The sequence below is a fragment of the Physeter macrocephalus genome, chromosome 5 (assembly GCF_002837175.3).
Source record: "Physeter macrocephalus isolate SW-GA chromosome 5, ASM283717v5, whole genome shotgun sequence".
NCBI lineage: Eukaryota > Metazoa > Chordata > Mammalia > Artiodactyla > Physeteridae > Physeter > Physeter macrocephalus.
In genome coordinates, this window is record NC_041218.1 from 22,730,188 (window position 1) to 22,756,621 (window position 26,434).

General features: G+C 42.7%; 2 protein-coding genes across 3 annotated transcripts in view; both read right to left on the reverse strand.

Moving 5' to 3' along the window:
* CPA4 (carboxypeptidase A4) overlaps window positions 1-1,700 on the reverse strand; it is a 31,462-nt gene extending 29,762 nt beyond the window's left edge. For both annotated transcript variants that reach the window (XM_028489748.2, XM_024131292.3), the window contains exon 1: window positions 1,633-1,700. In XM_028489748.2, the coding sequence (XP_028345549.1) occupies window positions 1,633-1,700 (68 nt within the window). The remainder of the gene's footprint in view (window positions 1-1,632) is intronic.
* A 3,106-nt stretch (window positions 1,701-4,806) lies between these two features.
* CPA2 (carboxypeptidase A2) lies at window positions 4,807-26,091 on the reverse strand. Its single transcript, XM_007109136.3, is given in 16 exon segments — window positions 4,807-4,994; window positions 11,625-11,709; window positions 13,738-13,936; window positions 15,488-15,583; window positions 16,715-16,741; window positions 16,743-16,769; window positions 16,771-16,808; window positions 18,497-18,595; window positions 20,468-20,569; window positions 22,290-22,304; window positions 22,306-22,349; window positions 22,352-22,382; window positions 23,218-23,352; window positions 24,057-24,138; window positions 25,888-25,922; window positions 25,924-26,091. Coding segments are annotated over 16 exon segments (1,233 nt in total). The 5' UTR covers window positions 25,954-26,091.
* Window positions 26,092-26,434: the final 343 nt, after the last annotated feature.

Genomic DNA, 26,434 nt, shown 5'->3' on the forward strand with positions numbered 1-26,434 from the left:
TATTTTTTCTTTGAATTTAATTTTTGTTAGTTTGATTAATATGTGTCTTGGTGTGTTTCTCCTAGGGTTTATCCTGTATGGGACTCTCTTTGTTTCCTGGACTTGGGTGACTATTTCCCTTCCCATGTTAGGGAAGTTTTTCACTATAATCTCTTCAAATATTTTCTCAGACCCTTTTTTCTTCTTCCTCTTCTGGGACCCCTATAATTTGAATGTTGGTGTGTTTAGTGTTGTCCCAGAGGTCTCTGAGATTGTCTTCAATTCTTTTCATAGTTTTTTCTTTATTCTGCTCCTCAGCAGTTATTTCCACCATTTTGTCTTCCGGCTCACTTATTTGTTCTTCTGTCTCAGTTATTCTGTTATTGATTCCTTCTAGTGTATTTTTCATTTCAGTTATTGTGTTGTTCATCTGTTTGTTTGTTCTTAGTTCTTCTAGGTCTTTGTTAAACATTTTCTCAATCTGTGCCTCCATTCTATTTCTGAGATTCTGGATCACCTTTACTATCATTACTCTGAATTCTTTTTCAGGTAGAGTGCCAATTTCCTCTTCATTTATTTGGTCTTGTAGGATTTTACCTTGCTCCTTCATCTGTGACTTATTCTTTTGCTGTCTCTTTTGTTGTTGTTGTTGTTGTTGAGTGGGATTGTGTTCCTATCTTACTGGCTGTTTGGCCTCAGGCTTCCAACACTGGAGTTTGTAGGCTGTTGGGTAGAGCTGGGTCTTGGTGCCGAGATGAGGACCTCTGGGAGACCTCACTCCAATGAATATTCCCTGGGATCTGAGGTTCTCTGTTAGTCCAGTGGTTCAGACTCGGAGTTCCCACTGCAGGAGCTTCGGCCCGACCCCCAGCCATTCACTTGGGGGTTCCTCCCATCTTCTTGGGTGTCAAGGTCCCCCACCAGTGTCTGACAGGTGCCCTAGTTGTGGGGAGAAATGTACTCCATGTCTTCCCACACTGCCATCTTGACTCCATCCCCCCCAATCTTCTAGTAGGGTACCATGCCATCCTTTCATCTCTCCTACCTCCCAAATGTCCTCTCCTTTGCAAACCTCAAGGCATTCTGTGTGGAGCATGTGTGCATGTGTGTGCACACACATGCACACACACACAGAATGTACAGGTGTATCCTTGCATGTCACTTTTCATAGTTACGGCTAGGCAAGACCTATCAAATCTCCATATGCCAAATACTGATGAGAAAGCTCCACCAAACGTTAACCATTAACAGAGAGGTGAAGCCAAAAAGCCTATGACCCAGGTTTTCCCTTAAGCATGGCAGAAACTGAAACAACTTCTGGTAATTCTTAGTAATTCATAATATAGGAGTAAGAAAGTAGGAATGCCTGAAACTGACCTTACAAATAAGAACTAGGAAGGAAAAGAATTGGCAGGAATTAGGGAGCTGGGGAGGGACTGTGGAGACCACCTAGTCCTGATATCACAGATAAAGCTGAGCCTGAGAGAGAAGTAATTGACCCAGGATGACACAAGGGCAAAGCTGGGACAGGAGTCCAGGTCTTCCTTCCCAACACCATACCACTTGAGGTATAATCAGCCATTCATTTCCAAATCCAATTGGTTCTCATATCTCTGAACTAACCAAGTAATAATAAGTCCAAAAGGAACTTACCTAAACAACTTTTCTTGGCCACAGATGCTGGACCCAATAAGGTCCCCAAAGAACAGTATCCACTTCATGTCCCCAGGGTGTCAGTCATAGAGTGGCTGAGTCAAGCTGTATTTATAAGGAGTCTGAGACAGTCTCATGTCCTCCAAAATGCTAATGTGATTCCCAAGCACCCTTGAAACTCTGACAGTACGTCAGATGCCTCTTCCATTCCTTTTGAGTGATAAAAGCCAAGCCTCTTGATTTACAAGGTCAGGAACTTGCTCCTCAGGCTGGAAAAGTCTGTGCTAAGGGTGCTATAATGCTCATCACTTGGTATTTAAATAGTGTCTTTTGAGTAAATACTTAAGTCCCATAGTGCTGGATAAAATTTATACTGATAGAGGAGGCCAGATTATAAACCTGAGATGAAGTTACCTCTAGAATAAAAATAAATAAATAAAGACTATCAAAGAAACCCCAAGCCAACTCCAAGACCACACACTTCACACACTTGACAAGCCCTTCTCTGGTGACAGCAGGTCATGATGAAAGTTTGTGGCTTCGGTTATGAATCTGACACCTAATTCTTATGACTCCATTAAAAAGGCAAAAATATATGAGGTAAGTGGTATAGGAGGAATGTGTTTGTCTGAATAAATTATCAATTTTCCTTGAAATCTGAGCTAAAGGTAAGGTTTAATGGTATTATTAATAATAAGACTTTCTTGCATTTGCTAGATTCTGAGTCTGGTGTCCTTTCCACCAAGTCACAGCAGAACAAATGGAAGACACTCATGATCTCCATGACTTCTTCAAGGACTCTGGCGCCTTTCAGTCTGTCCTAGGTGCCCCAAATCCCACAAGCCTCTCCCACCCTACTGTCCCCGCCATCTACATACTTTCTGCACTTTCTCAAGGGGAGTAGATTCAACCAAGGGTCATGGTTGAGAGTGTTAAAGAGATGTTATTCTGACACTTGTTACAACTGTAAGGAAGACTTTATTCAAGATACAATAGGAGTGAGTAATTGTGTTCAACTTCAAATACAGTAAAGATAGCAGAGCAAGGGGATCAGTGGATGGAAAACTGTTAAGAAGAGACATCAGGGTAGGGGGGGATTCTTGCTTAACTGGCCTAACAGATTCTTGCTAAAGGCAGGTCAAGGACTTAGATATCAATGGTGGAGGATGAGGAACTCGATCAGATGTCAAGGATTGGGGGATTACTTAGCAGGATTCTTTGCTAAGACTGGCTTAGGGCCCAAGGACAGGCTAGTAGAAAAGAGGGCTCAGGGAAGCCTGTCCGAGGTTTGGTCAAGAAGAGTCTTTGTCAGGAGTTGTGGAGCCAGGGGCCTCTATCAGGGCTCTTTTGTCCTTCCAACACTGGAACTGAACTCCTAGGCCCACATTGGTCTATCACAAAGGCTGGGCTGTACTTCACCATGATAGATTTCAGCTTTGAAATTAGTAAAAAGAGAAGCTGAGACCTGAATCTGCAAGAAATGTGAACTAAAGAATCAAGTACCCAGAATTCTAGGAAAGCTGAAATTCACTTCCCACCCTTTTCTCCCAGAGAAAACCATCAACGTGAAGAAAATATAAATCTCTAATGGAAGCCAATGTGTAAAGAGAAATTGTATGGACTCTGAGACCCAGACTTGATGGGGCAGCCTGGAGGAAGGAGCGTCATTGGTTTGCGTCTCCACTAGTTTTTATGATGCAGCATACCAGAAACGGAAAAGCAGAAGGCAACATGGAACCAGAGGATACAGCACCTAGCATGATACTTAGCACAATGCAGTTGCTTAATTAGTATTTACTGAATAAATAAACACGAAAGTCCCCTTCTAGCTCTAAGATGCTATTCTATTAAGATGAAGGAACTGACACATGCCACAACATGGGTGAATCTAGAAAACATTATGCTACGTGAAATAAGCCAGTCACAAAAGGACAAATACTATATGATTCCATTTATATATGGTACCTAGAACAGGCAAATTCATAGAGACAGAAAGAGCATAGAATTACCATGGGCTAGAAAGAGGGAGAACAGGGACTTATTGCTTAAGGGGTACAGTAGAGTTTCAGTTTGAGACGGTGGAAAATTTCTGGAGATGGATGGTGACGATTGCACAACATTGTGAATGTACCTAATGCCACTGAATTGTACACTCAAAATGGTTAAAATCATTTTATGGTATGTATATTTCACCACAATTTTTTTTTAATTTTTAAAGGATGTTGGTAGCATTTTGCTTAAAATGGCATTAAAAAGATAAAGGGGTATATACAGCTCAGTGTTGCTGTGTTTAAGAGCAACATAAATCAAAGATATAATGCTCCTATATCAGGATTAGAAAAAGGAATAATCAGGGGCTTCCCTGGTGGCTCAGTGGTTAAGAAGCCACCTGCCAATGCAGGCGACACGGGTTCGAGCCCTGGTCCGGGAAGATCTCACATGCTGCAGAGCAACTAAGTCTGTGCGTCACAACTACTGATGCTGCGCTCTAGAGTCCGTGAGCCACAGCTACTGAAGCCTGTGCGCCTAGAGCCCGTGCTCCGCAACAAGAGAAGCCTCCTCAATGAGAAGCCCGTGCAACGCAATGAAGAGTAGCCCCTGCTCGCTGCAACTAGAGAAAGCCCACGCGCAGCAACGAAAACCCAATGCAGCCAAAAATAAATAAATAAAATAAATAAGTTTAAGGAAAAAAATTACAAATCTTAAAAAAAAAAAGAAAAGAAAAGGAATAATCACAATGCAGGGGCTTCCCTGGTGGTGCAGTGGTTAAGAATCCGCCTGCCAATGCAGGGGACACAGGTTTGAGCCCTGGTCTGGGAAGATCCCACATGCTGCGGAGCAACTAAGCCCATGCGACACAACTACTGAGCCTGTGCTCTAGAGCCTGCAAGCCACAACTACTGAGCCCACAACTATTGAAGCCTGTGAGCCTAGAGCCCATGCTCCGCAACAACAGAAGCCACTGCAATGAGAAGCCCGCGCACCACAACAAAGAGCAGCCCCCACTCACTGCAGCTAGAGAAAGCCCGCACACAGCACCGAAGACCCAATGCAGACAAAATAAATAAATAAATAATAAATAAATAAATTTATTTTTAAAAATGATAATAAATAATCACAACCCAACTTTGCTTCAAACCAAAGAGCTTTTAATGGTGTTTATTCCCAACAGCCTTAATAGGGGTGGTCTCGCACATGCTCCATGACTGTCTTCAAGCCAAACCAGGTCTCTTTCACTGTGGGTAAGATCTGATTGGCCAGCAGGAGGAAGTCATATCGATCTGTGTCTCCCAGTTCAAATTCAAATGAGTATTTGATTCCAGAGTCATAGGACCAGTCAGTGCTTCCTCCACTGGCTTGGTCTGAAGGGCAAATGAGAATAAAGTCTGGTTATGCTATTCCCACTGGTCTCTCACAGCTATGTAACCTCTATATTAAGTTCCACCACTATCAAAAATAAGTCAGGCCCCTATCTGCATGAACCTTGAGAACAAGGATAGCTTAGTAGAGGGCCATGCTTATGAATAATAAATACAAGATTAATTTGAAAAGCAAAAGGTATACTCAAATGGACACTATACTTAACCTTCCTTTGGTGTTCTTAGGAGTCTCTGGCTTCACCCACCCATTTGGAATCCTGCCTGCTCTCCTACTGGCATCTTCTACAGCTTAGGGAGGCTACACCACTTCCTTCTTCAGTTGGATGCTAGGTATAAACATTGTTTCCTCTGGTGGGAGAGAAGGGATTACAAATAGAGGAAGAGATTTTGTCCCTGCCCTCGGGGACTTTCAGCATAAGGATGGACCAGGCTTTGTTCTGATAACAAGTAACATGCCCAGCACCTATATGTGTGAGTAAAACCAACAATGTGCACCTGTGTAATATGTGGCCACTTACATGACAAATGATAAAGGAAGGTAGCATTAGCCTACAAAGACTTCTGGCAATCATGACTCAGAAGAGCTAAGCAATAGGTCGGCTCTGAGGCCCGTCCGAGGGAGGGCAGGTAGAGGTCAAATGGAGTCACCTAATCCCTAAGAATGGGGCCGAGCAAAGGGGAAGACCAGGGAGGTTATACCAGGGAAAAGTAGGACTAGTGGTTAATATTGGGAATTAACACTATGAACTCGTGCGTCTTGTGTCTTTGCCTTCACCCACAGCAGCGGTAGTAGCACCTGGTAAATAACAAACACCAAATGGCTGCTGACTTGAACTGAATTTTCCTGGGTACTAAAATTACTAACTTATACCTTTGGTGTGGTCACCTGACACAGATGATCCCACTAAGAGGTCCACAGTGGACTGGCTTCAGATTGAATCCTGATTCTGCAAATCACTAGCTGGGTGACCTAAGACAGTCACTTATCTGAGTCACAAATGCTTCTTCTGTCAAATAAGGATAATAATACTACTTACTTCACAGGGCAGTGAGAATTAAGTGGGATAATATAATGTTTATGATTTGATGAATTGTTGAGTGCTTATTAAATGTGTTAGACATTATGTTAAATTGGTTTATTTAATCCTCACCTGTGTCACAAGTAGATATTAGTATTAGTCCCATTTTACAGATGAGGAAATCTCAGAGAGATTAAGTGAAGGGGATGGGATAATGTACGTAGAATAGGCATTCAGTAAATGTCAGTTGTGATTATAATCATCATTATCAATAAAGACTAAGATCCCATCAGAAAAGTTGGACCACATTAAGGATCAGAGGTATCTGGAGGAGAGTAGTTCACCAGGAAACTAACAAGCAACATTTATATAGTGCCTTCGAGTTAGTGAACTCTTTTATTCTACATTCTATCTTTAGAGCTTCTCAACAACCCATTTCATAGATGAAAAAAACAAGGGAACCTGGTTTGAGTGACCAGGTTGGAGTGACCTGCCCAAGGTTACCTGGTTCCAAAGTGATGGAACTATAACTCAGACCCAGACCTCTCTCCCCAAGGTCTGTGTTTTATTTCCCCCTGAGAAAGACTCAAGTAACAACTTCTGGACCAAACACCTGTTGTGATGCAGCTCCTTATAGCCCTTTCCAGATGAGAAACTGCCCAGAAAATGTCTCACCCACCACAGACGTCCAGCCATGTCTTGGGTGAAGTGAAGAGGTATTCAGCCCAGAGCTGCATACCAATCGGGGGCAAGAGGCAAAAAGTACTTAATTGGGACTCGTTCTTAGAGGCAGTGCTTATCCAAGCTGGAATGAGGCCAGAATCAAGGATAACAGAGTCAGCTCTGGACAGAGATGCAGCAAGAACTTGATTAACCATTAATGGTCACATTACAAAAGATCAGACAGCAAACCCTATACTTGTCTGACATTTGCTTATTGGAAGTATCTTCAACATCTGTGACCTTACCAAAAAAAACATACTAAATGTAGGCCTTTCAAGGTCTACAGTACTTGTAAATACCTCAGAAAAGGAAGGCGAAAAACTAGATTCCTTGTAATAAAATGGCTGAGACCCCATGTATGTGTCTCAGGGGCAAATGATGCCATTCTGCTGACATTCTGAATGCCAGCCTCCACTCAGAGGTGGCCAACCAGAGAAAACATGCATTCCTCAGCCTCAAGTGGCCATAATGGCCTCTACCCCACTGCCACCACTCAGGGGGCCCTCCTCCCTGGAGGTTCCTCCACCAAAGGGGAGGACAATCCCACATGGAACACAGTTAAAAAGGTCTGGGCAACTGTAAGAAGATCAGTCTTCCCAGAGAATAGCCTAAAAAATATGTAGATAGAGCTCCAAAGCTGTTCATTACATTTGACTTGGGAATCGCCTTAAAAAAAAAAGAAGTTTGTGCCAATATGTTCATAGTAGCACTATTTAGCAAAATGTTGAAACAATTCAAAGGCCCAATAACTGGGATATAGCAGTATAATTAAATAACAAATACCTAGAGCAGAAATAACATGTAGGAAAGGTACAATGGAATACTACTCAGCCATAAAAAAAGAATGAAATAATGCAATTTGCAGCAACACGGATGGACCTAGAGATTATCATACCAAATGAAGTCAGAAAAAGAAAGATATACCATATGATAGCACTTATATGTGGAATCTAAAATACGACACAAATGAACTTATCTATGAAATAGAAACACACTCACAGACATAGAGAACAGACTTGTGGTTGCCAAGGGGGATGGGAGAGGGATGGATTGGGAGTTTGGGATCAGCAGATGCAAACTATTATATAGAGAATGAATAAACAACAAGGTACTACTGTATACCACAGGGAACTATATTCAATATCCTGTGATAAACCATAATGGAAAAGAATATGAAAAAGAATATATAGATGTATAACTGAATCACTTTGTTATACAGTAGAAGTTAATACAACATTGTAAATCGATTATACTTCAATAAAATAAATTTTTTAAAGAACTATATGGGAAATGATGTTAAATGAAAAAAAGCTGAACACAGACATTGATTACAACTAGATAAATATGTTTGTGTTCAATGACAAAACATTAATGAAATTGAAACTGATAATAAAGTATGATCATTATTAGACTCTTTTTTCTATGAAGTTTTAAAAATACATCATAATAGCAAAAAAGAAAGAGAAAGAGAAAGAAAGAAAACCATAATCTGGAAAAAAAAAAAGAAATTTTCATGCTCTGAAATATTACCATATCAGTAGTTTGGGGATTTCCATTAAGTGTTCTAGATATGGTGAGTAAACTATTACTCCTCTGCTCTCCATGACTCCCATTAAGAAAACCATGAGGGCTTCCCTGGTGGCGCAGTGGTTGGGAGTCCGCCTGTCGATGCAGGGGACACGGGTTCGTGCCCCGGTCCGGGAGGATCCCACATGCCGCGGAGTGGCTGGGCCCGTGAGCCATGGCCGCTGGGCCTGCGCATCCAGAGCCTGTGCTCTGCGGCTGGAGAGGCCACAACAGTGAGAGGCCCGCGTACCACACACAAAAAATGAAAACCATGACTTGGCTTCCCTGGTGGCGCAGCAGTTGAGAATCTGCTGGCTAATGCAGGGGACACGGATTCGAGCCCTGGTCTGGGAGGATTCCATATGCCACGGAGCAACTAGGCCCGTGAGCCACAACTACTGAGCCTGCGCATCTGGAGCCTGAGCTCTGCAACAAGAGAGGCTGCGATAGTGAGAGGCCCGCGCACCACGATGAAGAGTGACCCCCGCTTGCCGCAACTAGAGAAAGCCCTCACACAGAAACGAAGACCCAACACAGCAAAAATAAATAAATTAATTAATAAACTCCTACCCCCAACATCTTTAAAAAAAAAAAGAACACCATGACTGGGACTTCCCTGGTGGCACAGTGGTTAGGAATCCGCCTGCCAATGCAGGGGACACAGGTTTTATCCCTGGTCCGGGAAGATCTCACATGCCGTGGAGCAACTAAGCCCATGCACCACAACTACTGAGCCCATGTGCCAGAACTACTGAAGCCTGCGCACCCTAGAGCCTGTGTTCCACAACAAGAGAAGCCTCCGCAGTGAGAAGCCCGCGCACTGCAAGGAAGAGTAGTGCCTGCTCACCACAACTAGAGAAAGTCGACATGCAGCAACAAAGACCCAACACAGCCAAAAATAAAATAAATTTTTTTAAAAATCAAGTATGCTTTAAGAAAAAAGAAAAGAAAACCATGACTGGCAAGTGTGATCTCCCTCAGATTCCCACCATCACACTCTTACAGATAGAGCTATGTTAGTGTCCCCAGCATGTCGGCACACTCTCCTCTCGTTCAAGACTGATCTGCCCACCTCTGCTTATCCCTTTCTTGCCCCTCTTCTCCCCCTCTTTGGAACAGCACTGCCTTGGGTCATTTCTTCTCTCTCCTATATCTTCCACCTCTCCCTCTCTATTGTTCCTTTTCCCACAGTCAATAAACAAATCTCTTATCTCAAAAACAAAACCCTCCATTCCTCTCTCTTCTTTCCTTCTCATCCATGCTCCTCTGAAGAGTAGTCTACTCACTGGGCCTCCCCTTCTCCCATCCCATGTACTCCTCCAGTTACCCTCACTCTTCTGAAACTGCTCTGGTTACTGTCACCATAAGCTAAAAATGAAAACCCAATGGTAAATGTTCTGTCCTTTTCACATTTGACCTTTTTGTGACCTTTTTGTCATTGTTAACCACTGCCTCGTTCCCAACAATTGCTCCTTACCTGGTTTCTGAAATGCAAGGTTTTTGGCCTCTCTGCCCAGCCCTGCTGCCATACCCTCCATCATTGCCAACCACTTCTGCTGCCTAACATCTTGCTTCCCTCCGCTGCCCAGGGCTTTTCCCACTTCAGATGACCTCCTTGCTCTCCTGTTCCAACCACCTTCCCTGTGTCAACTACCCTTAAATCTCTCTCTCTGCAGAATCCCAGGGGCATACAGCACAAAGCCTACAGGACATCTCCACTTGAAAACACCACAATTATCTCAACCTCAATATGTCCAGAGCTGAACTCATCTTTCCAACCCCACCCCTCCTTCACCTTCCTGGATGTCTCCCTCAGTTAATGGCACCATTCAATGACCATCAGTGAGAAACTCTCCACTTCTGATAAACGACAAAAAACGTTTGATTTTACCTTGTAAATGTCTCCCGTCCATCCTCACTGGCACTGCTGTAGTGTGAGCCATCATCTCTCCTCTGAACTCTTCCTGCTCTTCTTGTGGGACGCTCCTACTTCTAGTCCATTGTCACCACATCCTCCATGTTGCTGCTAATGTGTTTTATCTAAAACACAATGCCTCAGTGCGCTCTCTGCCCTGCTGAAAACTCTCCAATGGCTTCCAGAATCCTTTGGGTTAAAAACTAAATTCTTTAATATGGCACACAAAAACCTGAACTCCCCCGACTCTTGTTACCACTTTCATTCCTTCTTGTAGTTCACAGAGCCCATCATGAAGTTTCACACGTCTGTGCCTTTGCATGTGCTGTTAATGAGCCAGAATATCCCATTCCTCTTCCCCTTCTCTAGCCTTCAAAATCCTGCCCTCTTCCTAGATGAAATCAAATCCCCCAACTTTCTAATACTTTTGTACCATGTATAGCCTACTATTGCACATATACTAAAGTTTGTCTTCCCATTCATCTCCCATATTAAACAGTGAGTTCTCTGTGGGTTCATTATGTCTCCAATACTTGGAGACAGGTATATAATCATATACAATGATTAGCACATAATATATGCTCAATAAAAGTGTGTTTTTAGGCACAGTGGGTGCCTACAAAAGTCATTTGTTTCCAAAGGATCCATGGTCATGGGAGCACCAGGGAACTCCTGGGCATTCAACTGTGGGGTCCTGAGTTCCTGGCTTTGTCCATAACAAAGTGAGGGGATTCCTTTGGAGGACTAAGAATCTGCATGTGGGTGCATTAGGATTTCCAACAGCGCTGCAATCATTTCTTGTTCTTATCTCGATTTACTACGGGAGAGAGGAGCATCGGCAAGTCTGACAGCAGGCTCCCAAGCTTTATACCTGCCATTGCCGTTACTCCTGACTTGTCCTCCTCTTTGTTTCCCCAAACTCTGCATGGACAAATGGTTGCAACAGAGTCTATCCACTGAAACCTCTGGGTCCTCTTAAGAGTTGCACCCATTCTGTCCCCACATACAGTTCATGGGTTTACTTAGGGTGTGAGCCTCTCTTAGCCAAGAAATGGGTAATTAATAAAAGTGATAACTTAGGTCAGAGTCTTGATAAATGCCCATTTTCAGGCAAAGAAATTCCACATGAAAGTGAGCCATTAAGGATCAGGACAAGCAGAGCAGAGAACACACAACTCAAATATTTAGGAAGTTCTTTGCTCTAAATACCACAGAGTAAGTATCTCATGGAGGAGATCTAGCCTCACCGAAGAAAACTGTGTAAGTTTGGGTTCCCTGCATTTTTAAGGCCTACCCATTTCATGTCAGAGCATTTAAAGGCTTTGACCCCAAATCACATGGTGCCTGCTATCTTAGTGGGTCATTTGTAAAAACACATTAGATACTTACAGATGACTGAGCAGACAGGTCCCACTTTGTACTTGGTGCCGTGCAGGCTTGTCAGAGACTGGGAAGCCTTTTGGGCCACTTCATTCTAGAGTGAGAGAACCAAGGAAAGGTGGATAGATAGTGCTTGTCTCTTGGAAGAACAGATGCCCAGTTGCAGAATGTAGAATGGGACAGTCTGATGAACTGGACTCTGGTTAATTAAGCACAACACCCTTTTTGTTTCAACCATTTTCACTGGGAAGTAAGCACAAGTTCACTTCTGTTGGCTCTGAAAATACAACAGACCCTCGTTGTTTATTTGATCTTTCAGGTTTTTGCAACAAATACACCAGGGTCATTATTTTGCCACCAGCTCTCCTTGTTCAGGAGTGTGGATGGAAACAGGGTGGGAGTAAGGGGCTAAAGAGAATGTGTACTGACTCAAGGATGTATCCAGGAAGTTGGTTTTTTTTTTAAACTAGATCCCTACATTGGCTTATTTCCCTATGATTGTCTCTTTTTCCAAGAAGTAGAGCTCAGCAAAGTATTTTCCATTATTTGAGGGTTCCAATTTTGACTGATTGAGGCTTTACTGTCCTTGCTAGGGATAAATGTAAGGTCTTGAACTTGGGTCCAGGAAAACGACTGTACAATTACCAGATGGGGGAAACCTGGCTCAGCAGAATACTCAGAGAGCCTGGGGGTTTCGGCTGTCAATGAGCCCAGCATGAGTCAACGGCACGACACCACTGCCAAAAAACTAATGTGACCCTCAACTGCATAAGCTGGATGAGGGCAGTTATGGTCATGCTCTGCGCTATGCTTGTTAACCCCACAACGCGAGTTTTACATTCACTTCTGGGAGCTGCCCTTGAAGCACACAGACAAATCAAAGCATATTCGTAAAATAGCAACCAGAAGGGTGAGGGAAGTTGGGAACATATTCTGAGGGCTTGAAGGGACGGGGGTACTTGGCAAGGATAAGGAAAAACCTAGGAGAAGCACGTTACTAATCTTCAAGTAATTAATGAATTTGTCTATCAAAGGGAAATAAACTTACTCTCTGGAGCAAGATGATAAACCAGGGCTGGTATGTGAAAACCATAAGCAGAAGGCTTGAGCTCAAACAATCAAACCTGCCCCAACATGGAAAAGGCTCCCTTGGAGGCAGGGAGCTATCCAATCACAGGCTGGATGACTATATGGTAGAGATTTAAGCACCAGGTTTAGGTAATGTAAAGTTATCTAGAGCTACTAAAAGTACCTTTGACATTCAACCCTGACGTTCTCTCTCCCTTGATCCAACCTTTAGTGATAATATTCACCATCAAAACCCTGAAAACTGCCTTACAGGGGCTAAAATGCAACTGATGAGATGAAAGATACACCTGAATTTGATAATCTATTCCATTTCTGCTAGCTGCTGAAAACAATCTACTTGAAAGTAAACTGACCAAAAGGTCAGGGCTAATCTCTCAGGCTAATCTCTAATATGTGGGTTTCAAAAACCAAGCCTAAAAGCCAAATTGGAAATATTTGCACTTTCTCTTCAGCTGGGGTGGCACTTGCTCAATTATAAGCAGCCCCCTGAGATGTCACCATCTGACTTAAGGCTGCCACCAGTTTGCTCATTCCTGAAACAGGAAAGATGATGGAGGGTATCAAGTGATACCTTAGGGAAGTGTTTTATGCCCAGCATACACCAGTGCAGCATGATGACGGATCACAGAGCCAAAGACACCAGGAAGGTATAAGGCAAAGAGCTGGGAGGCAGCACTGCTTAGCATAGAGCAACTGACTACAGATCCAAGAGCTTCAGGTCCAAATCCAAGTGATTATTTCCTAAGCAACAGAAAATACATCCTGGGAATTTATAGTCGAATCAGGCTCCTGCTCAACTAGATTAAGGCAACAATAATTTCATGAATTCTATTCCCCAAGGAAATTTAATTTAGGCAAGTCTTTCAAACCTTTGCCTGTGTCACAATCTTCTCAGTGGTTGGACATATTATGTCTCATTCATCTTTGTAACCTATCACTAGTATCCCCCCATCTCAATACCTATCTTTATGACTGAAACTTATGTGTCCACACCATGGATGTTTGTGTCTGAAATGAAGTTTCAGAAACTTACCAGCTCATCAAATTTATGTGACTCGGCACATGTATACCCACAGGGGAACATCAGCAGCTGGGAATAGCTGTGGAAGGTAATGAAGGCCGTGACTTTTCCAGGACTCTTGATAAAGTCCACTATGGATTTCACTTCAACTTCAGAGTTGGCACTGGGTCTATGGTATGAGTCAGAGCAAGGGTTGTTGCTGGCTCCAGGTTGTGATGGGATGCAGAAGAAGCCAAGTGAGAACAGTGAGCTTTAAGGAGACAGTTACCATGCATCACTTCAGTTCCTCCTCTGGAAATCAGAGCAAGATTGTCATTGTGTTAGATTGAATTACTACCTAAAGACACAGTCAGGAGACCTAACTCAAGAGATTCTGGACACATCTCTCTTCTTTAAAAACATGGCTCCTCTATATGGCAGAAAGAACTATCAAATTAAATCATCTGCTCTCTGTGGGAGTTGTTGGAAGAAAAGCTAGATTTAATATTATACATGGAATTCCTGCATTGGGTGGGAGTTGAGCAAGCTCATTTTCTGGGATTTCTTCCAATTCTTAGAGCCCAAGAGTAGAAGATTCTATGCGTCTGTACTTCTAAGTCACAAAGCCACAAATGCAAGGAACCTCTGATATCCTTTCTGTGGTGAGGAAGTCACAATTACTTTTGACAAAAAGGCTACCTTTGGCCTCATTTTCTCAGCTACTGGAGTTACTCATGACCACTGAAGTGGGCCCACTGTGGCCTGGCCAGGGCTCTGAATGCTAGAGAAACTCTGAGGGGACAGGTAGAGGCTGGGACTCCACAGAGTCTCTAAATGATATGGACAAGGTATATATACAACCTATCACCTCATTTGGAGATTATTTAATAAGAACAACATCCCAGGAAAAATTCTGACTTTGAATTGCTGGACATTGTTCAGTATTTTGGATCTGATGCTTTGATTTTTTTCTTTCCTACACTAAAAAAAAAAAAAAAGTAAAAGCGATGAATGAAGTTGCCACTCGTCCATATCCTGTCAGTGTATCCTTTCTTGGTTCAATGATTCTCATTAATTCATCTGTCTTTCAAGTCTTTAGTGATTGCCTTCTATGTGCCAGACACTATGCTAGGTGTTAGGAACACTACAGGGGAAAAGACAGTTTTTAACGTTACTGCTATCATACCTAATGAGGAAAAACCAAACACATTTTAACTCTGTGATTAGAGAAACATAAGGGGTTTTAACTGGTGCCTGAAAGCAAAAAGGAGCCCCCCAACCAGCCTGGCACTGGACCCCGAAAAGTTAGAGCTGTAAGTCAACAAAGGCAGAGCAGGAAGCAAGTATTTTCTCTTTGAACCTATTTTGAAAATCAATTTCTTAATCTTATTCGTACTTCATTTTAGTTTTCTTTCTCGAAGCATCCATAGATGATGTAATGCTTCTCCTGTGACTAGATCCCAACCCCCTCTAGTGGTTGGTTCAGGGCTTCCTGGGGCTTCCCACCACCACACAAAGTCTTACTCTGGAAGCTCAGAAGCTGAGCCGGGATACAGCTTATGGGAAAAGCAAGATGTGAGACAAAATATATTAAATGCTCCTCAGAGCTCAATGACAGCACTGTGTGCCTTTGAAGGGAATTTAGTGAAGTGTTTTTCAAATAGGTTTTTAAATAGCTTCAATCCTGAATGGGCTTAGCAGGCTGACAGCACTGCAGAGCCATGCAAATAGCTATCTGGCCAAACAACATCTGACTATCCCTGGGGGAAAGTCCCCATGTTCACCTCCAAAACCCACGTCCCAGTTCCGGTTAGGATCAACACCAACACTGAGGCTTCCAGACACCTTGAACCGGGTCTTCTGCCACATACGATTCTTTAAAATCCAACGGAAAGAAAATACAGAAAAAAAAAAAGACAGTCATTCAGTCCAATGAGAAGTTTCCTATAGAATTTTGTTAATTTCTCTCACTCCCTCACGGGAAGGCCCTTTTGGAATTGCACTCATTTCCCTTGCCCACAGACTTGACCAGTAGTCCTCACACAGGGTTCTGCTTGGAGCTTCTTGGCCGTCTCACCGAAGCGAGAAGTAAATAAGCCCCCATCTCCTCCAATGAATACCTGCCAAACCATGTTCTGTAGAACCACAGCCCTCTCAAACGTTAACAACACAATAACAACAAAAAACAAAAATTAAAAAACAAAAAAATAGTGGGGAGAGCCCGAGGGTTTTGACAGAACATTTTGGGAAAATACAGGGTTAAATTGGCTAATTTACTTCAGAACTTCTAAAGGTTTTTTTAATGCTTTAATGTTTTTTATGAAGCTCCAAGAGAGGGATACAGTGGGCGGTATTTCCCAAACTTGACTGTGGAACCCTTTATTCATAGGGTATCTCATGAGATGAGTACCACTATTTATACAAGTTCCTTCTGAACACGCGTTGAAAAATGCTATCGTAGTCTGCTCTCTCCAAAAATAAACTTGAAGCTCTGATTCATTTTGAATATACGTGGGGTCACAGGTGCCATAATGGTGTTCTGTAATGAGATTTTTAAAGAAAAAAAACGCATAACTCGTTTTTGTGATATAACAGAGGACTTCTTCTACAGATTATAAGTAAAATGCCAGATGCATTGTACTGCTTACCTAAATCCTACAGCAATCTAATTGTCAGCAGGTAACATCTGCCTCCTCTTTTCTATCAATCCTACCTTCAAAACGCAGGGATAACTGGAACAAATCTCCTAGGTGACTCACAGTGAACACTGAACTCTAATAGCCCAGCCTAACAGCTGAAGTGGGCTCTGACCAAGGTAATATGGAAAGATATTGTGCGTTGGAAAATGAAATCATTGTAAACATCACTATATGCCTCAATTCAGGGCCACTACTGAGACATGAGGCATTCCGTTTAGCATAAATCAAGAACAGAAAAATCACTTTTGTTTTGAAGTTCCTACACATCTCCTTAAATTCTTGTTGAAGAGAAAAAGTCCAGGCTTCCTTTGGTTTGAGAGAACACATAGCCATCAGAGCAGCAGGAAGATGTCCATCGTATCCAATCAAAATGATGAATGGGTCATTTCCATAATCAGAGGCAATCTGAGCAGAGACAACAACATATATGTCAATCTCATACTCCCCTTTCACCAGGGAACAGAGGAGAGAATATTAAGGCAATGTGTTTTTTCCAAACGTGAACTATCACTGCTGGTCAGCGAGAGTCTTCCAGGACTACAGCCCAAACTCCTATTAACGTGTTTAATATGCCAGTGTTGATACTTTTATTTCCAATCAGAATAATTTACTTATATTAAATAAAAATCAGGTATCACTTATCCATTATCTCTCAAAAGCAGAATTCTTCCAATTAATTTTAGTGAGGCATTTTGCAATGGTGGGCAACTGTGTTTGTGGCTCAGAGGGACCTATGAACCAAAGAAATCTTTTCAGTTTCCTTAATCACCACACAGGCTATACCTTCTCAAAAGTACTCAGGACCAACATCAGATTACTTAATTATGCAGAGACTTCTCTAAAGACCCAGAGAACCAGTTAAATTCCATTTGGGGAATTACATTTCTACTTGTGATCAATTGCAGTAGAGTTGAAGTTTCTGCTGGATTAAAATTTATTCATTTCCTGTGCTCAGCCATCCTAAGGCATTATTATTCAACTGTTAAATATCCATTTCATAATACCCTAAAGGTAACTGCATTTTAATTGAAGGGAAAAATGTATCAGCCGGTATGCACGTGATTGCACATGCTTGAATGATCTGATGTGGACTGATTTCATTTGCTCATGAATTAACATTCTGATTTATAGCATGTCATTTTTGAATTACTTAAGAAATACCAGACTAGGTCCCACCCAGCACGGTGTCCTGACTCTAATTCCAATGAACATGTGGAAGAGAGATATCACTACACCCTAACTTTAAGTGAGATTTGGAAATTTTTCAGAACAACCCAAAAACCCTCAACGAGTTCCACTTTGTATCTGTAGGTCAAAATAAACTCTTCTAGCACCTGTTTATATTCTCTATCTGAGCTCCTTTTGTGATTTTATAGATCTCTAGTACATCATGCCACAGCCCTAGGAGCTCCAGGCAGCAAAGCAATGTCCTCGTCTGTTCTTATGCTGAAATCTGACTCTTGGGTGTCCTTACTTGCCACCCTCTTAATCTCTTTTAGCTCTTTTTTAAAAAACTTTATTTATTATTTTTGCCTGCATTGAGTCTTCGTTGTTGCGCATGGGCTTTCTCTAGTTGAGGCGAGCAGGGGCTACTCTTCATTGTGGTGCACGGGCTTCTTATTGCAGTGGCTTCTCTTGTTGCAGAGCACGGGCTCTAGACATGCTGGCTTCAGTAGTTGTGGCACGCAGGCTCAGTACTTGTGGCTCGCGAGCTCTAGAGCACACTCTCAGTAGTTGTGGTGCAGGGTCTTAGTTGCTCCACGGCATGTGGGATCTTCCCAGACCAGGGATTGAACCCGTGTCCCTGAACTAGCAGGTGGATTCTAAACCACTGCACCATCAAGGAAGCCCATAGCTCTATTTTTTAACAGAGCACGCAGTGGCCAACAGGTTGGAGGAGTACGGAGGTACATGCCAGGGTGCTGGGTGGGGCAATACCAAATTAGGTTTGAATGGGTCTGTTTCCTGACTGTGTGACAAGAGAAGGGCTGGGGATGAGAGTGTCAGCCGTAGGACCACAGGGATTGCTGTGAGGCTAGGTGGGGCCTGAACCCAGAAAGACAAAATAAATGGGGAATTTTGGGCAAAATGACATTATTTGCAGTTCACAGTGCAGTAGCTTGTGTAACCCACTCACCGGCATGGATCCCAGCCTCTAGCCAGAGAGCGAGCTTGTCTCCTCCTGTGCTGAACTGCAAAACAAGCGTGGAAATGTGAATGGCTCCACCACCACAGACCCCTTGTCTGTTCCTCTTTCTGTACTTGATGTGGTTGAGAAGGAGGAGGTGTAGACAGTGATGCTGTCAATTAACTTTTCATTTAACGTGGGTTTCTTTTGTCCCTTTCCTTTAATGTAAACTTAAATACAGGCTAACAATAGGGGCATCATTTGACGTTTGTAAAAAATGATTGCAAATAATGTGATGACATGAAAATATGTTATCATATGCCATAAATTTTTAAAAATAGATTACCAAATAGTATACCACTTTTCTTAAAAGGCTAACTCATGTGTATGTATATATATGTACACACACAAACATAGAAGAAAATGGGAGGGGGGAAAGAAAAGAGAGGAAAAAATAGAAAGATATACAACAAAATGTTAATAGCTATCAATCCCATAGTTGTGAAATTAGTAAAATAGGGATGTTTTCAATTTTTGTTTGTTTCTCTGTTCTCCATTTTTTGCAATGATTGTGTTATTTTTGTAATAAAAATGCTTGTGGTAACCTTTTGAGTCCTTCATAAAAACAGGATGGTAGGCTCTGGAAGTCCTTTCCAGAGTTTAAATTTTATGATCTAAGGGACTCAGTTTTATTTGGAACAGTGTCTTTGCCAACTGAATCAGTAAATGGGGAGGAAAAGATTATTTTTGCACCATCAATTTCTATCTTCCTGCAGCATTCTAAACATCACAGATAAGGTAAATGAGAAATGTAAATCCCTGCTAAAAATTACTTTTCAAGAGTTTTGAGAGTTTTAGTTTGAAGTGTTTCATGCTTTTTCCTCCAAAGAGCTCACATAGGGAACTTTGAAAAACAAATAACATTCTCAACCACGAACCACCAAAACACCCAGGAGAAGGAAAGTCCAGGAAAATCCAAGAGGAAGGAGAATCTGGGGTTTCCTGACCCAACTGTAGGAGAAACAGGGAAAAGGAAATCAAAAGAAAAGAAGGTAGTAAATATGAGCAAATGTGCCACGGTGTCAAAAAGTAGGCAAACCACTCCTCCCAGGCCTGCTTTGGGAGAACCGCTCTGGAGAAATCCATCTGTCCCAGTGAGTCCCTTGATTCTCAGCCATAACATTTCCAAATTTAGCAGGGAGTTGTGACATTATCTTTTTTTTTCTTCCCCTTAACAAACTCTTTCTAGGAAATCTGGGGAAATACTTTTCACTCTTTTGCAAGGCAAGGTGAAAAAGCTTTAAATTAATCAGCACTAACTGTTGTCAGCGCGTACAGGTTGAAGTAAAACCATAACCTTTTTCCGGCTAGCAAGTAAAAAATGCCTGCGTTTCTGGGCATTTGCCTTTGCCTTTTGGTTGCCCATCATTCTGCACACCGCAAGAACTGTTTTGGTTTTATATGCGGCTCCAGCAAGTACCTGGAACTTTTATTTTCTTTTTTTTTTAAAACTCTCGGTTTAAAAACAAAAACAAAAAGGAAAGAAAGGAGTAAAAGAAAAACAAGGCACAGCACGGCTACCTTGATTAATTACAGAATACCTCCCCCTTCCCCACTCGCCCAGGGGCCCGCACCACCTCCCCCTTCCTCTGTTCCTATTGGTGCATTCGCCTGTTTCCCTGAGAGCAAATCTGTCAAGAGAAGAACATTAATTCACTCCTGCAGACCTGCATCAGCTAGCGCAATAAAAAGAAGAAGAAAGGGAGGTGGGGGAAGCAGCGAGGTGGATAGTCAAAACCAGCAAGGACTGGTTAGGAGGAGAGGAAAAAAAAAAAAAAGGAACAGCTCTGCAGGCAGAGCCTGTACTGACGGCCCGCCTGGGAAGAGTGGGATTCTAGAAGCATCGAGAGGAAAAATCACCATTGCACCTGTGTACCTTGAGCTCATTTATGGGCCGGTTTTTGAAAGAACAGCCAATGTTCACTTTGCTCACTAGACCAGGGTGCTCAGCAACGAGGTTATCCATTTCTCAGGAAATCTGAAATGTTTATCAGGAAATCTGAAATGTTTAAGATGAAGAAACAGACATTTGTAAATGAATAATCTGGTGCATCCATTAGTGACTTTTCTCTCTCCTCCATTTCCATTCCCTCAGGGAATGGAGAGGGCCACGCGGCAGATGCTGTGGGACTGGGGATGCTGGAATCAAAGCTAAGAGATGATGAGTCACTGGGCATCCGCAGGGGCTGGGAAAAGGGAAGCCATTTTGTGGCAGCGGAGCCGGCTCTTTCCAGTTTTGTGCTTCAAACAAAATGGCACTGCTCTGGCTTGCCTGTGGCTTGCCTCAAGCCAGCTCTGAGGTGGAACTTCCCCAGCCAGAAAGCATCTTCCCCTCACTAGCAGAGGAACACAAATGGTAGTGGCACCAAAAAAAAACAAGTGGATTTAGAAGCAGGTGCTGCAAAATGCAGCCGGGCTGGTTCAGGCCGGGGCATCGGGGTGCCTGCCTCAGAGGCACTTCTGCCACAAGCCACTTCGGCTCCTATTTGCAGGGCTGATTGCAATCCTGTACAGCTGGGGCACCCAAACTGTGTCCATTACTGGGACTGAGACATGTCTGGGCGTGTCTGGAGAGTGATCGGCATGAAAACGGCTCCTCCAGCTGTTGCCAGCATTTGGTCTCCATGGACGCAGACGGCAATTTGTGAGGCCAGGCAAAGGAGGGAGCACATCCTGTTTCGGCCACTCCCTTTTCTCCCTCACTTTCTATACTGGTCCACAGTCCCTACTCTGAAACCCTTTAGGGGCCATACATATTTCAAATTAAGATTTGTGTGTGTGTGTGTGCAATTTTAAAAAGGTAGAAAAATACATTTTACACATGTGGCAGTGCTCCATACTCAAGCACATTAATATTTCTGGCAGTAAAATAAGTGAGTAGCAAGTCAGTTCAGGTCAGATTTTGCCCCTAAATGAGTTTAGGTCGGGTCAGGGTTTGCCACCAAATAAACGCAGGGGGAAAATTGTTTTCTAAGTTCTCTGCATTTTAGAATTGCTGATTTAGGGAATCAGCACCTACCAGACAATCTCCTCTCTGGCTCTTTCCTGCTCCTCCACCTCTCCCCTTAACCCCCAAACCCCATCTCCTCATCCCCTCCTCCACCCTCCCAAATCAGTTAGAGCAAGCAGACACCTGTACCCCCCAAGAAAAGCTGTGTGTCACAAAGAGGCAGATGTAGCACTGTCCAGGTGAAGGAAGGGGCATTCTTCACACCAACAAAACTCAGGAAAGATAGCAGAGAGATTGCATAAGACTTTGCTGCCATGAGCTCTAGGAGAATTTGGCAGGTTGGGAGACTCCACCGTTGGCTGGAAGTCAGTGGTATCAAGTGTCCCCTGATTCCATCATCAGTGGTAGTCATGAAGCACAGCTCTCAGATGGCTTGTGGGTGGCACAGGTCAGAAATCAGCCAGGGGACCTCGAGGGGAGAGTATGAGCATTAGAGGCTGTCTTGTGCTCACTTAAGCCACTCCTGGACACTTCTAAATAATGCAGTGGCTGCTGGGATGGGCAGGTGGGCTTCAGGTCCTAACTTAAGGCAGTGACACTGATACTGGCTGTGAAATCCTAGGGAAATTTGGAGAAGTTAGGAAATAATATGAGAATAATTTCCATTAAATCACCAAGTGGAAGTATAGGCCTTGTTATGAGAGGAAAGCATGGCCCATTGCTCTGATGTTCATTCTGAAACACCTACCTCTTCCAAGGTATAGATAAGCCTCAAAGTTGAAGTTACCATTCTGTTCTCTTCTCTGAGTAACATTTCTTCATTCTCCTTGTCCAAGAGAACCTAAGATAAATCAGTCACACCTATGATTAGTTTATAGCAATGCATTTGAATCTACAGTTGTGAGGGAAGTGGTAACATTCAGGTCCCCAGTCCCAAGCATTCTTCTTTCTGTCCTATAGGCTTTGGGGTCATGCCTTTCCCTTATTCTGGCAGCACCCTGAAAGGGGATGGGGCATTAATGAGACTTCGGGCCAGACAGATGCTGCAAATATAGGATGACAGTCAGTCCTGTGGTTGTGTTATGGCTCATTCTCCCTTTCTGGGAACCCAGGGTCAGAGGTAACCTCCAATTAAAAACTAAATGAGGGCTTCCCTGGTGGCGCAGTGGTTGCGCGTCCACCTGCCGATGCAGGGGAACCGGGTTCGCGCCCCGGTCTGGGAGGATCCCGCATGCCGTGGAGCGGCTGGGTCCATGAGCCATGGCCGCTGAGCCTGCGTGTCCGGAGCCTGTGCTCCGCAACGGGAGAGGCCACAGCAGAGGGAGGCCCGCATACCACAAAAAACAAAACAAAACAAAAAAAAACTAAATGAGTAACAACTTACATTTGCCTACTTTGACTCACACTCATCATTTTGCCCTTTGTATTTCATGCCAGAGACTCTTTTTTGCCCTTTCCATTACGTTTTTTATTACCATATCCCACTTGTACCAAATGCAAAAAAGAGAGGGATAGAACCTTCCTACCCACTGCAGGGGTAGTCCAGACTTCAGGAAGGCCCAAGTGGTACCCACAGGTCCCTTCCCTGGCAGAGGGTACCCAAAGATAAAAGAGGATGGACCTTCAGTTCATATGGACCAGCAAGCCTCTGGAAGAGTGGGCTGTGGGATAATTACTTGAACATCTTCAATCACAATGGAATAAGCAATTCCCTCGGAGTTTAAGAAAACTTCGACTGCCTGGATGCTGACAAAGGGAACTCAGACATGGATTGCCTCTCCTGGGATGGTAGGTGATTTCCAGAAATCAAGCTGAAAGGGATAAAAGGCCAAGGCAATGACTGGGTCATTCCAGGGAAATGGACAGCTCAGCGTGGATAGATTTCAAGAAATCAATTGGTTATCTATTTTACCTCAAGCCTCCAAGACTAGAATCGTGTGGAATCGCTATGATGTTGCAAGAAGTGTTTTTAAATGTCCAAGCATCAGCATATGTTATATGGTTTTTCCCCATATGGTTAAATACTAAAACTGGAAGAAGGTAAAGATTATTTAAAACTATGGCAGTTTTTTTTAACAGTTGACATTCAAGTGACCCAATTCATTTCATAACAGAATATTAATACTATAAATTATTTAGGAGGGAAATAATGCATTAAAGGTGTTCAATAATTTTTCAAAATAACTCTCACATTTGATTTCTCTTTTCATTCTTACAAAACATCTGTGAGATAGAAGAATGGTATATTTATCCTCATTATACTGAATGGGAGAGAAGTCAGTATGACATTGGGCAAGTCACCTACCTTTTCTGAGATGCAGAAGGTAGATGACTTGCCCAACATCATACAGTTGGGACTAGAGCCCAGGTGTTCTGGATCCCGGCTCCATGAGTTAGCATTCCATACTTCTCATCAGAGAAGACAAGATACAATCCAAAGTAAGAGATCTTAGTCATCGTGTCTAACTGTGTAGTATTCACTCTGGGAAACAGAAGCCCCCTGCAGGACAGATACCTGAAGATGTTCTTCAGCCTCCAATTCCACCAGAGTTTTTATTTGTTCTTCACTCCTTGGTGTGATCTCAAGAACTTGGTCTCTAAAAAATATTAACCACAGACATGACCTTAAAAACAAAACCTAGACACTGTTTCCTGTTGCTTTCTGCTCCTGTTAGTCTCCGCATATAAGAGGTTAATGCAGCAGTCAGTAATCTCTTTGATAATCAAGAAATTAATAAATAGTATACTGAGCCACATCCCCAGAATGAGGAGTTGATAGAATGGCTTTACTTCCCCCAAGGAAATGTAATCTAAATAATAATTAAGAGCTGTACCTAATCCTAGCAGGAACTTTGCCAATAAAGTTACCTTTCCTTTAGCTAATGATTATTTATCAAGTAACACCTGCTGCTCATAAAGCATCGGCTTTTAAAACTTGTCTGTTCCTGTTTTTCAGAAATGTTTTAAAAAGGTAGATTAATTTGGTGCTTGTAAGTGCTCAAAAGAGGAATCAAATTTACATCTGGGTAGACCTAGGGTGTTTTTGTTGTTAACTGAAATGTATCAGAGTTCCATCTCCAAACCCCATTCATGTGGCAAGTTCAGTAGAGCTGGATTTCTTATAGCCCTTCCTTGGTGACAGAGGTTTTTCCTCTCTCCCTTTCTCTGAGTAGGCTGACTTCCTGAGTCACCGCCCTGCCCATTTATGCAGTGGGGAAGGGATTGGTATAAAGAGCCATAATAAGGGACCAGAACCCAGACCCTCTGAAATCAAGTATCATCCAATTTCCAGTAAACTCCAGTGGAATACATAAGTGATAGAATGTGAGCTCTTCGAGTCCCTTCTGCCTCCCAGTATCCACTGGTCATAGATGGCCTGAAAAATCTTCCATTTGAGTCTCATTCCTTTTGGTTAATGTATAGACTCCCAGGAGTCCTCCTTTAAAATGGGAAGGCACTGGGAAAAGTAATACATTGGGCTAATAATTCCTGGTGTGTGTTCTAAGGAATAATAACCCTTTGAGTTGTTCAGCATAAATAAATAAATAAATAAATAAATAAAGGTGGGGAGGAGTTTGAGGATCAAAAAAAAAAAAAGGATAGCTGCAGCAACCTAGATCCCCTCTTATAGGTTTACAATACACACTAATTTAGTAAAAGTTCCTAGACTAGAAATTCTATAGTTTGTTTAACCCTCTGATTCCCAAATTTATTTGATCACCCACTTTTTTGGGCCAAATTTATTTGGCCACTTCATTAGTTCCCTGGAACACTCTTCAAGAAATTCTGTCTAAAGCTCTTCATAGAATCTTGAAACCAAAGTACTTTGGAGCAAAGATGGATCCTACAAAGCCATGAGAGTTGGATTTGGGCTGAAGTCTGCAGCTCTGGTCCTCCCACTTCATGAGGTCCCACTGCCTAGACACTAGATCTGAAGATGGGAGGACTTAAGGTGACATGAAGGATGAAGTCTGGAAAGGTAGGGAGGAGGATGGGAGAGTAACCCAGCACTTACTGAGATGACACAGAGACAAATGACCAAACAGCTTTATTTTCACTGATGTCTGTCATCCCCACATTCTGATCATCAGAGGGGAAAAAGATTAAGGACAGAGAAAAATAGGGTGCATGTGTTCTGTTTTCACTTTCGTTTTGTTTTTTTCCATTTAAATTCATTCATCTCTTTTTTTATCACTCATTCCTATTATTTCCACTACCCCCTCTCCAAATCTAAAAGAACTCTGAAAATGCTGAACGCTTACACTCATTATTCTGCAACAATCCAGTGAGATACTCTGTGAATCAGGTAAGCAAAATTCAAATAGGCATCAGAAAGCATAACCTACCCCACAGATGTTTCTCGACAGTAGATATGGCCCCAAAAGGGCACCAAAACACAGGATCAATCGCATAGTCAAGGATCTTCCAAGAGTCCAGAATTCGGTGTCACTCCTGAACTTTATTTATAGGGACCACAGCTGAGGCTGACCTGTTGGCAGTCTAACAACTCAAGTAAATTCCCACATGGTAAAGTTCCCACCTGCATGTCAAATTCTCAAGACTGTAGACACCCACCTGTGTGATATCACCAATCCATACATTTTACATTCTTTCAATGAGATAACAAACTTTGATGGAAAGAAAACAAAATTGCTAGAACATACCAAGGGCAAATCATGCATTTATGATTTAGAACATAAAGTGCCACTAACTCTGACCAGTGACAGAAGCCAGATTAATAGACCTAGAGGTTAAAGTCTTTCCTGGGTCTCTGGCAGAAAAGGGGCACAGCATTTATAGTAATTACTCAGGCATCCTGTCTATCACATTCCATTAGTTGGCTCATTTGTTTATTTTATAATGTTTACCCTGAAACACTGCAATCACTTAGTC